Source organism: Scomber scombrus, chromosome 10 (assembly GCF_963691925.1).
Source record: "Scomber scombrus chromosome 10, fScoSco1.1, whole genome shotgun sequence".
Classification (NCBI taxonomy): domain Eukaryota; kingdom Metazoa; phylum Chordata; class Actinopteri; order Scombriformes; family Scombridae; genus Scomber; species Scomber scombrus.
Genome location: NC_084979.1, coordinates 25666554 through 25679185, shown reverse-complemented (window position 1 = coordinate 25679185; position 12632 = coordinate 25666554). Strand labels below are relative to the sequence as shown.

Here is a 12632-nt window from a genome sequence, read left to right as displayed (position 1 = left end):
AATTATTTTCTCAGTAATGTGTATTCAATGAAAGCACCAGAATTTGTAAAAAGGGAAATATTTTATTCAAAGTACAAACCATAACAGGCAAAAAATTACCTCCAAAGAGCCCCCCCTTTCCTTCCCTGTTAACAAAAATGTTCTCCCCAATATGGGGTGAGAGAAAATCACAACGAATCAGTTATCATTTTAATTCCAAAATACTCTCCTCGTCATAAATATATACAACTCCTTTTTGAAAGTCCTGGAGAGTGAAAATGGGCTAAGACATGATAAAAAGAGGGGGTGGGGGTGCCTTCTCCTGATGTAACCATGGAGGAAGTAGTAAAATCATCCCCTGTCATAAATTATGCGTTGACATGTTCAGTGAAGAACTTTCTAGTAGGCAATGTCAAAGGTTTGAAATCTATTACCAATGTGGATTTTTTTTAGACCATTTGACAAATCGTAAATCACTCCAATGAGAGGGGGCATCTGAAATGAGGCAAACAAATGTAACACATATGGTTAAGTGTAACGGTGGTGTTTGGACAGGTGCAACTATACAGCACATAATTCATCAAACTATGTCAACATACCAAAGTTCAACTCGGATATGTTCTTGTGGTTGGAGTTTCTGTCAGTCTGTGGCGTAAAAAATCAGTACAATCAGAAAAGTGGTCCAGCAATGAAGTGGTGAGTACATCTGAAGTAGAAACACACTTGAAGTATGCTTAGTGAGAAAGCAAGTGAAGGTGAAAAGCCAGAGCCTGACAAAGGATTTAGTCTATGTGCTTATCACATACTTACACACATCACTACGTGTTACAAAGTTCTGGTTTATCACAACGCAGTCACAAATAAAACATAAAACAAAAGAAAGCACTGTAATATATAAAAAAGGGTGGATATAAATATTGCACTTCCAAACATTTAGTTCCCAGTGCCTAGTTTGTCATCCCTTTGTCAGAGGTACAAGACATCCTGTAGGATGCCAACATCTGGACGGTAGACTTATAGTCTTTCGGGTGGATTTCCACTGAGGTTGCAAGTATTTTAATTGCTGCTGTGCTGTTAAAAAAAGTCGTCCCGGACAGTGGCTGTATTTATGCGATCCTAATCAATAGAATTGCAGAATGCCTTTACCTCAATGATCTTAAGCTACAGAGGTGATAGGGATAACAAGGACTAAGCAGTGGGAAAGGTAATAACCAATTCATACACAAAAACAAACATTCATAAATACACCATTCACACAAATGCATGTATGCATGAAGTAACACATGTATACATGCAAGCGCACACACAATTCCAACTCAGACATTAAGTATTTACATTTAAGGCACATAACATCTATGTACAAGACAAAAGAAACCAACACTAAGCATTTTAATATTCTGTCCCTGTAGCCTTTTGGTAGTGGGATGACTTCAGCCACTTCTCTTTCTAAACATGGACATCTTTTACTCAAAAAGACAATCACAAATACAGTATATCACAGTAACACACACTGTAAGCTGAAAATGGATCCTTCACACTCAAAAAGAGAGATGATCCTGCCTGGTTTCAGAGTAAAAATCTCTGTGAAGGCTACAACATTGCTGATTGTCATGTCTTTGGTTCAAGACATCATTATGGCATGGCCATTACCTCTGTGGTTTCCATTAGGCGTCATTTGCTTGCATGCAATTTCAGTGCAAAATAAGCCCAACACAAACCAAGCAGGAATAAAGAAAGTAAAAATGCTCTTCAGGAGAACACCACTTTTTTTTCTTTTCTTTTTGTTTTGTTTTTTTAAACAGAAGCACAACACTGCTTCAAGCCCAATGTGAGGTTTCAGGTCTGTGGTGGTTCCAGTCCCATCCCAGTCGACTACAACAACAATGACGATGCCAGCATTGGTAACTCTGAATACGAACAAACAGGATTTAAACAAAGTGATCAGTAGGAGTCAAAATCAGAACTCAAAGGAAGGTCAGTCAGTCTTTGGCGTCTTTGGAATTAAAATCAGTAGATTTCCTTTGAGTGCAAAAACAACTCAACCCAGCACTGTCCACCAACCTGAGGCAGAGAGAGATCATTTTCATGAACAGTTTACAAACATCCATCCATGCATTTTTCTATACCCGCGTAATATGTTCAGGGTTGCGGGGTGCCGGAGCCTATCCCAGCATGCATTTGGCAAGAATCAGGGGAACACCCCGTACAGGTCAGGGCTCAAATCATATAAAATACTTAACTTCTGTGATAAAAAATTGAGCTACTTAGCAGATTTAGTTTACCTCCGCTATAGTCAGGTTAATTTTTTCACCTGAAACCTGTTAACTGATCTACTGTCAATAAAACCATGTGTTCAGGAGATATGAGAAGAATACTCTCCCCTGACAGGCAGCATGATTCATACCTCCTGGCTGCCAAAAGCAACATATGATCTTATCCTTTAGAGGCAGTGAACATAACAGACTATTAGCACCAAAATAAGGCAGTAAAAGGGGTATTACACAACTTCTCCATCACAAGAATCCACAAAAGGAAACCCAACAAGCATTATGCTGCATCGACAGGTTGAAGGCCTGCAATTTTTGCAGTCACTTTCTTGTAGTTCACACTGATGTTAGCCTCGAGGCATTAAGAAAAGTTCTATTGGGTAACAATCCCAACCTGCCAACAAACAAGACATAAATTAAAAGAAGGAAAAAAATAACATTCATTTGGCGTGGAGATCTTTGGATTTTTGTCTTCCTCTAGTGCAGCACAGTGGAGTTCCAGTGGTCTCTCTTTTGCCTAACTCTTCAACTGCTTTCTGATCCACTCTACATGTTCCATTGGGTTTCTCCGTTGCAATCATATGGCCAGGTACTGTGGTTTTGGAAGCTCTGGTCTAAGCCTCAGAAGCAGCCTGTGGTTTGAGTTCTGCTTTCTCCATGGCAGTGCCGTAAGGTAAAGATCGTTTAAAGAATCCAAACTGCAAGAAAAGAAGAAAAAGCAGAAATTAGAAGTGACCATACACCTAAGTTTAATCTCATGTTCTTTCTTAACCCATCACCAGTACCCTAATTTTTTTTTTTTTAAATGCTTCGTTTAATTGCAGCACTGACCTTGTACAGGACATAGATGAGTAGAGCCAGAAGGAGTAAACCAGCCAGAATGGCCAAGATGATGATCCACAGAGGAACTGAGTTCTCAATATCTGGCTTGTGCCACACCACTGGGGTCACCACCTGAGAATGAGGGCACAGATTGTCTTTAGGGTTGCAACTAACAATAATTAGACCAATGAAACATGAGGAAAAAAAGTCACATCCTGGAGTCGAAGGCGATGTCCTCAGATGTTTTGTATTGTCTGACAAACAGTCCGAAACCACCCCAAAATATAAAATTTTGAGTAATGTAAGCCTAAGACGAGCAACTAATTAACAAATCAACTAATTGATTCATTGTTGCAGCTCTGTTTGTCTTCAACTTAGTTAAATTCAACAAAGAAAACTGAGACGATACTCTGCATACAGAGGGCCAGATTAAATGAATCAACAAATACAATTTTAAATACCTTCTTGTGTCCACTGGGAGAATGTTTGGGAAGGATGGCGTAGGGCATTTTGTCCACACGGTATCTGGCCAGGCACTCCAGCACATGCTGCTTATAAGCTCTCTGAAGGGAGAAACGTCACTAGTTAAAATGCATGCAATACACTACTTGTACACTAGATGGCGACATAGACCGTGTGTATCTTCCAAAGAAAATCCTTTTTGCATACCAATCCTATGATAAGATGTGACTTCCAGATAATGAATTTTCAATACATTCACACATATGCTTTGTGTTACAGCATGCAGGGGGTGATAAATAGTCTGTGTGTAGCTCTGTCATGGCAGGTAGAGAGAAAAAGCTAGTACACTGTTAGAAACTGCAGCCAGTCTGGAGCAATCTACATACTCAACTAACAACTGTTGTTCCATTTGTTGAGGCAAATATGTGAGACTGCACATATTGACAGCCTTAAGAAGTGATCCAGAACCAAAGCTGATACCTACTCAACACAAACAAATATGAGACTCACTACTGCGGCTATGCATCTTTGCCAGCCATACATTTAAAGTCCAATGTTTTCTTTTTTGATGCTTTAATGAATAATGACTGCATACTTCCTGCCAAAGCTTGACATGAGAAAATAGCCAGGCACCAGTGGGAAAAGACTAATCTATAGTGCACAGCCTTTTCCTCTGCCATGCCTTTGTCAGCTAGTGGAGACGTGTTCGTGTACAGTGTATGTCTAGTGAGTTTGTAAGGCAATGTTCTCCCACAAACCTCAATGAAGGTCTCAGCCCAAACGCGGGAGCGCACTTTCAGGATAGCAGTAGTCCCCTTCTCCAGAAGACCCACATTGCACTTGACCGTCCAGCACTCAGCATTAGAGCAGGACTAGAGAGGCAGAAAGAAAGCAGTTAGGATGATGTTGATTAAATGCTAAATAAGTTTTGTTCTTGTGCATAGATAGCATCTACAAAAATATTCTTTCCCCAAATTATAGCTAAATTAAATGCAGGTGAAGATCATCATACAGGCAAAAGTGAAAATTGGTGGAACAGATATGAGAGACAAATATCATCCACATTAATGCTGCAGGTCCAATAAATATAACAAAGAGCCCAATGTTATGATTCCTATTCCACGTCTGCTTCGAATTAGATTGAAGGAATGTCATGAGACTGTAAAAATGCTGCATGCACCACTCTCCACATTATTGCCCAACCACTAAAAACCAGCCCATTTTTCTCAAGACTGTAGAATACACCATCTTAATTACACCCCCATAATGCCGCTTAGCACATTTAACATTTTAAAACGTGCACACACTGGTTTTTTAGAGCTGAGCCCGTAGCCAGACCACCCCCAGACGGAGAGGTTTCGGCGGTTTCCTGCGGGAGCGCATTAGTTTACTTATTACACCAAGTAGGGCAAACATAGGAGAAGAGAGTACCCGCCTAGTTCCTTCAGGCTCAATCTTAGACAGATTTAATGAGGGTATTCAGACAGACAGGGAGCGTATCAGTCCACTTCCTCCTGGTAGACCTCCTTGATGCCCCAGGGCAGAGGGGCTACAAAGGTTTGTGGAAATGACATGAGCATGGTCCAGTGCCAAAGATGCCTCAGACCCAAGTCCCACATATCCTCCCTGGTGGGATTATGTGGTCAAGATCTGGAGCTTGGGGTATGAAGGCTGTTCCCACAACTTCATAAAATAACAGTCTGCCTTGACTGCACAGCTGCTGAATGAATGGGGCCTGCATAGTTTGACATTTTAAGTCTATTAATCAATTTGCTGATCAACAGAAAATGTATCTGCAGAAATCTGGTAAGAGTGACGTATCAAGAAAAAATGCCATATGGTTGCTGAACCCAGACTCTCAAATCTGTGTATATTCATGTTCTATGTCATTTCAAATCTTTTAGATTTTGAGTGTTGGTTGGACAAAATAATCATAAGTTACAGACCTGTTTCTAAATTATATTGTGAGAAAATGCATAGCACACATACTGTATTATTAGTATTAGTATTAGTAATATGAATTATTTTGGGATTAAAATAATAGGATTCACAATACTGTTAAATGCTCCCTTTAAAATTGTGTTAATCAAATACGCAATAATTGCCATTATATATGTATTTCAAGTATCCAAGTAAAAATGAAATGCCTTTTTTTTAAATTATTATTAGTGCAATTACAGCCAATGTTTTGTTCTTCATGCATAGCTCAGCTCTTCAAAGATGAAGCAGGTCATTTTAAATTCTTACACTATGACCTAGGCTGACATCTTCATCCAAGCATTGCTAAACACTAACACACTTTCATCAAGAGACACTTTGAACAGAGATGTCTGTCCTCCAGAGCATAAAAAAGTGCAGAAAGGAGAATGGGGTCCTTCATACTAACGTGTCATTGAACATGCTTGATAAACGAGCATGGTTAGTAGCGACAGGCGCACAGACAAAGACCTCTTTGGTTTAGGCAGGTACCCGCCAATGGAGGCAGATAGATCAGCTACCTGCAGCTGGGTCGATAAATGGGGCCAGTGTTGGAGGGCACTTGGGGGCCTCACAACACCATGAGCCGAAAATTACAGAGCAGTATTTGAAGCAACCAGTGCATCACTGATAAAAAGCCTCACATGTCCCATGCCTTCCCAGCCTTCACAACCCTCCACCACTACTAAAGACTCTTTAATGTTAATCACCACAACAGGACAAGCCTGTGCCCTCTGACCCCTCCCCTTTAACGACATCATAAACTAATTACCCAATCCCAGGAGCCTCATGTAAGAGCAGGGCCAGTGTCAACAAAATAGATCCAGACCAACACACTTTACAATGCTATGAAATATGTTGTATCAACCCTTTGATTGAGCCTGAAGTTTTAGTCTTGACCTGCTGTGTAAGTGACGCAAAGAGGTTTTAACTGTGTAACCACATTTACCCTAAACTGTGAGCTCAAGCTCCTCATTCTCTCACTTTCATGTCACCAATCCGTCACCTATTACATTAGATTTCACCTTTTGGCCTGACGATGTCCATTCATACATGCAACGTGTTGTATTTATAGAAAGTGACAATTTTGATCAAAGCTTCTTACCAGGTTAGTCAAATGAGAGAGTTGATTCTTGTGGACGTCCCTCCTCTCGATACGGTGCTCATGGGCCTTTAGTGCCAGGAGAGGTGGTTCTGTGGATGTTTGCTGGAGCTAAGGGTAGAGAGAGAGCACAAATACAAACACCACCCATTAGGACAACAAAGAAACTGACCTCACCATTCAGGAGAGCACACCATCAATATACGCCCTAATGTTAGCATGACCCTGGGCTTTTTGTCATTAATCAGAAGCATGTGAGCTCTACTCCACATGGATTCCCGTGGAAATATACCGTACTTAGCAATTCACCAGGGGGGAAAATACATTAGATCACAGCTAAGACAGATGACCACTTAAAGCCCTGCTGAACATCTGTCAAGCTTCAAATGTAAACACAAACAACTGCACTGAAATGTTTTGCCCGCATAATCCCGAAGCTATAACTTGGTATGGGGGGGGGGGGGGGTCGAAGATGAGTGAGTATATTGCTGGATGAGGTAGTTCATCAAGCTGTGCTGAGCATAGGGAAGAGCTGGAACTTCAAAGCGGTGGTGGGGTAAGTGTCCTGGGTGGGGCTGAGAAGCTGGGAGGAGAAGGTGGGTGTTGGCCAGCAAGCGGGAAGATCCAACTGTTAATCATACATCTGAGTGGGAATCAGTGGGAGATCTTCGCAGTCTGATTCTGCCTCATTTGACCCCGAGAGGAATGCATCTGTGCGCACTAGAGTCACTCACTTTTAGGTGCAGGTGGTTCATGTTTTTGTCAGAGGTGCAGTTGATGGGGCCTTCTGTGGAGAACTCCAGTGGATAAAGGAGATTGTGGCTCTGGATACTGAGGGGGCAGCGCAGCTCAAGCAGTGTTTGGCTGATCCGGCTGGGCCCGTTATTCACCAGCTGGAAAAAGGGAAATGAAATAGGAAACGTTAGTATGTGAAGTATTAGAAAACTTCACAAGCAGCTTGATCGTGTCATATTTTAGCTGTAGTTGCCGTGTAGCTGTGAGGTTGAAACAGATTTTTCCCATGCTGAGTCTGACATATTTTTTAATCTACAAATAGGCCACCGAAAGTAGAGCACTGTTGAATCTCACCCACGTGAAAGTGGATCTGCACAGCCTGAGAATAAATCACACTGTGTAATCTGGGGTATGTTTCTTTGTTTTTTCCCCCCTCATTGCTGCCCTGGGGAATCGCCTCGTTTTATGAACAGTAAGATCTGCTTTCCAACCCAATCTGCTCAGCCACAGTGAGTCTGCACAGCTATGGTCAGTTACCTCATAGATGTGTTCCACGGCAGGCCCGACGTCTTGCTCCACACCGAGGTTTTTGGTAACCTTCCAGTTGACCGGCGGGAAGAAGACCTTATCTGGTCGAGACACACTGAAATAGAGACAGCAGGAGTGAGAACATGTGTGGGGACTCAGAAGAAACTTAATGACGCTCCAAAAAATCTCAAATGAGAGAATTCTAACTCAACTCACCCTTGTAGAATGACGTCAGCCTGAACAACAACCTCCAGCTTGTAAGGCGCAACCTCACTGTGGGAATTATTCTCATTTTTACTGCAGACAAAAAGAAATAGATTCTGATTAGCTGATGTCATTCGAGAGCTGTGGAGACAAGTGTTGCTAAATGAGATTCAGAACATTTTCCATAAACGGTGTCTCAGTTGTGTGTTCACGTCAAGTTGTACCTGCGAATCTGCAGCTCAAACTGAACAGTTTTGTGCGTGTCCTTCAATCGTGGCACTGTGAAGCGCAGACCTGCCCAAAGCTGCAAAGAATAAGATTCATTCATCATGTATCATCATCACTTTCATTTTAGAACAATAGTTTCCAAAACAGAACATATTTTCCATTACTGCCTAACAACTAACAGAGAAGAATTAAGTCTGCAGGAGATCTTGCCCCCTAAAACTTTAGAAAAGTCTGTGTGAGGTTTATGTACTCAATTTGCAAAACTGTAAATCATTCTCAGGCAGACATGCCTCATATCTCTCTCTACTTATCTCATCCTATAAATGTGATGTTCAGCAATGCAGCTGGGTAGAATCACAACGTGACTGAGGGTTTTTGCTCTGCCCTTTCTTTCTTTATAATTTCAGGTTTTTTTCTCAGACTGGCACATTGAGTCTGCTTCTACCTTTTTATAAGCTACATCTCTTTTACATCAGATCATTAATGTTACGATCCAAGGCCTTTAGAAAGAACAAATAAGCAGATTCTATGACAACCTGGCAACCAGTTTTTTAAAACAGAGACGTCTGCTTATCTCTCACAGTTAACGTGTAGATGACAGTCTTCCTCCACAGACCTATTAAAACATGCCAGCTTGTGAGTCAGCCATTAAAAAAGGGAACTCTGCCCAGCAAGGCCCTGAGGGCACAGATGGAGTCTGTACTTCCTGTGAAAAGATTTCCTAACACTCACTGACTTTTCCTGTGCTCTTCACACTCAATTTGGAGATGACATATGACCATTTCCTGCATAGAGCAGGAAACCATGATGCTGTGTCAACTGATATTACTATCAAACAAGCATCTACCTTATCCTACAACCCTGAAAGTCATCATGAAGAAGAAAAAAAGAACGGACAAAAGACAGGGATGCCCTTACATTAGTACCAGACTTCATCGGGTTTCCCAAATCACAGATGAGGTATCTGGTCTGGTTCTCAGTATCATAGCTGCAGGTCAGCTGGGTCAGGCTCTGGTAAATAAGAGGACAGATTGGTCAAACCACAGCAAAGGAAAACTGTAATCATGTCCTAAGAGACATATTAGCTCCTGGAAGTTGTAGGCTTTGAATCCCTACTCACCTCATTATTGCGGGCAATACCGCTGTAATCAGCTTCAGGGGGCAGCACCACGTACAGCTCTGACTCGTACGCCCCTCCCTCACCCTCATTCCTGGCGTTGAAAGTCAAGGTCAGCGAGTTGTCATCACCCAGGTAGACTTCCTTCCTGTCCCTAAAAGACCCAACCAAAGAAAAATGGATTACTAATAGGTTCAACAGTCAGGTTAACTGGTGTCAGAACCCCTTAGACAAATGAACATGTGTAAAGTTATGTTAGGATGTGGTAAGTAAACAATGGCAAACTTTGTGGTTGGTGGTGAGCAAAATACTGTTGTTACTGTAATGAAACTAATAAATATTAACACTTTGTGTTTGATATATCGACTTTCTTTAGAGTCAGCCCCCACCCCCAAAAAAGAAAATGAATCTCACGAAGCCCCCCACCATTAAATGAACAGTTTTCCGATGTGGTAATAAAGTCATACATGCTGTACAACAGAGCATAGGACTGTAAAGCACTCCCCCTCCCCTGCTCTTTCTCCACATGCCACTCCACAGTGAAGAACAATGAGCAATACCATATGGAGGGCCACACAGACGTTTTTAATTACAAGCAGCTCTCATAAAGCAAAGCAGGAGAGCAAAAGAGAGAGAAGATTTCTGGAGCTTGATCCTCTGCCGGCCTGCAAGTCAACTATAGCCTGATTATAACTGGCATCGCACTTTTTAAACCAAACAAAAGCTCAAAATCAGAAAACACCACAAAATCTTAAAGTCGCCCAGAGGGACCCTTGGTCTAACAGGTTATGTGGTTTTGGCAGTGGAATAAAAGAAACAACACAGCAGGAATGATGGATACTATTTTTCTAAAATTCCAACAAATCATGGCCATCCCGTTAACCCCAACTACTATTAGGCTTCCATAATTTACTATAGAGCAGACAAAAACATCAAGCTATTATTTTAATTGCACTAATCACACTTTCTACGGCTCAATTTCTGGAGTTGTACTTATATGGAGCACGGCACTAACACACACTCACAGCAGGTTATTCCATATGCGATGGATCAGCCATACATTGAAAAAAAAAAATGGAGGCAGATGGTAGATAAATATAGGAATGTGAAATCAAAATGACAGAGCGGAGTAGGGAGTATCGGGGAGGCTGTTATTTTTGAGAAAAATGCTAACAGATTTCTTGAATCAAAGTGTGGCAAGCAGGGCGCTCCTGACAGCTTCAGAAGCGAGGCGAGGTCGGGACTTTGGCGCACAGCTCCCATACTTTCCAAAAAGCTCCCTTTCATCTCCCCTGTCTTTTCCCCTTAACTGCTTGTCATAGCACCTGTAGAACAGAGCTGCTTCCTGTTTTCAGAGGATGGTGTACCTCAGCTCTACTGCAACACTGTGGCTATTAACAGGCCCTCTCTGGTATGCTAAACTAAACAAAGTGGCGGAGCAGCAAAAACAGCTGTATTTATGCTTTTGTACTCAAATCAAAGGTTGCATTTGCATTGTGGAGGTGAAGAGTTCAGTGTCTATGACCCCTGATCACAGTTTACCAAGTATTCTCCACTGCATTTTTGTATTATTTCCTGAATTCCTTGTGCTTTGGGATTTCTTTTTTTTAAATATAAGGAAATGAAAAGACTCACCCATGGACTGCCAGCTTCAAGTCAGGAACGCAGATGTTGTCCTCGCCACAGTCCAACAGAATCTGAGCCTAAAGGATGCACAAAGGGGGTGATAAAAGTTTTAATAGGGGCAGTGGTCCCATGGTGATCCTACAGTAGGTTCTGACAAAAAACACAAGCCTTTTACACGTGAAGTGAATTAGGCACACAAGATAAATCAAATATCTGTTTAAGGGAGACAACAGGATGAATGTAGCAAGATGCAACATGTGGTATGACTAATACATTCCACCTTTGCATCCCGACCACTACCTTACACACACACCTGGACCGTAATCCCCCTTATTTACTAGGCATCATCACTGCACATCATGTTGTGGCTCAGGGGGACAATGGCTGACTCAGTGAACTCATGACAGGCACAGACACACTCCCCGAACCAGCTGTCCTGGCACACACATGCTTTCTGTTTGCGACGTAATAAGAGGAAATGATGAACGGGAGAGGAGAGTCCAGCCCAGAGACTGTGCCAGAGGAGATACTCCCGCGGAGCTGAACACAAAAGCTGCCAGCTCCCAGCTCTCGCCAGCGTCCCACATCACAGCCCTATGTGGCTAACCACGCTTTCACCACATGCTATGCCACCCAGCGAACCGCAGCAGTAGGCTATATGATCATATGGACAGGGAGGAGCCTAAGACCTAGAACTTACTGAGACATAGGATACCTCTGTTGAACTGAAAAGCAGAAGTGGAGGTTGAGAGATTACAGTGGAGGGAAAGACAAGAAAGGAACAGACACCCTGCTGGATAAGTGGATGACCGCTGAACGTGTGGCAGGGCAGCGGCAGGGAAAGCCTTGCGGATTGCTAAATTGCATCCCACTGCGACTGCAACAGTGTGATGATGCTCATGACGACGAGGATAATAAATAGAAATGGATGATGAGATTACAGAGAGCAAAGCATCCCCTTTGTCATTACACCATCCAGGGGCTCTAATTATGGACACCATGGTAACCACCATGCTAACTTGGCCACATGTGCTCCTGGGCTTGTATGTCTTTGTAAGTCGGGAAAACGACATTTGTAGTTTAACAACAACAACACTGACATCAGCATGTGACATAATGGGGGCAGGCATCGTGCTCTAAAGTCGAAACTAAATGGACCTGAATGGAGTCCATTTATCAAAGTCATCACTTGGTTCAGATGTTATTCTTTTAAGAACATTGAGGGGGCTTTTAAGCACAATTTCATCCATTTATTATACTTCTAAAAAGATGACAACAACTGATTTTTCCAGGTTTTGTATAAATGTATGCCTTCATATACAATCTGAGAATAATATCAATTAATATAGCCGATATGATGCCATAAATCTTTACAGAAACATGTGGAATATGTTAAAGATGAGAGCGAGGGTGAGACTGTGCCGAGCCCATCAACCGTTTCTCTTTCTCACTCAAGCTTGAGAAGAGCAAGTTCTTGGCAGAGTCGATGAAATGTTGCATAGCCTGCCACACATTCTCAAAGCATATGTGGAAATAAATAGGGCATCATGTGTCTGATCAAGGCCAAGGCTGCAGTATAATAGTC

At 42.1% G+C, this 12632-nt stretch overlaps 1 protein-coding gene across 2 annotated transcripts in view; it reads right to left on the bottom strand.

Annotated features, from left to right (window-relative positions):
* Nucleotides 1-49: 49 nt before the first annotated feature.
* The window catches only part of itga5 (integrin, alpha 5 (fibronectin receptor, alpha polypeptide)), a 36622-nt gene continuing 24039 nt past the window's right edge, over nt 50-12632 (bottom strand). For both annotated transcript variants that reach the window (XM_062428060.1, XM_062428061.1), the window contains 12 exons: nt 11057-11124; nt 9425-9575; nt 9223-9315; nt 8301-8380; nt 8089-8169; nt 7882-7987; nt 7344-7502; nt 6613-6720; nt 4289-4402; nt 3530-3631; nt 3078-3200; nt 50-2944 (listed from right to left, as the gene is read on the bottom strand). In XM_062428060.1, the coding sequence (XP_062284044.1) occupies nt 2861-2944; nt 3078-3200; nt 3530-3631; nt 4289-4402; nt 6613-6720; nt 7344-7502; nt 7882-7987; nt 8089-8169; nt 8301-8380; nt 9223-9315; nt 9425-9575; nt 11057-11124 (1269 nt within the window). In that variant the 3' untranslated portion in view covers nt 50-2860. The remainder of the gene's footprint in view (nt 2945-3077; nt 3201-3529; nt 3632-4288; nt 4403-6612; nt 6721-7343; nt 7503-7881; nt 7988-8088; nt 8170-8300; nt 8381-9222; nt 9316-9424; nt 9576-11056; nt 11125-12632) is intronic.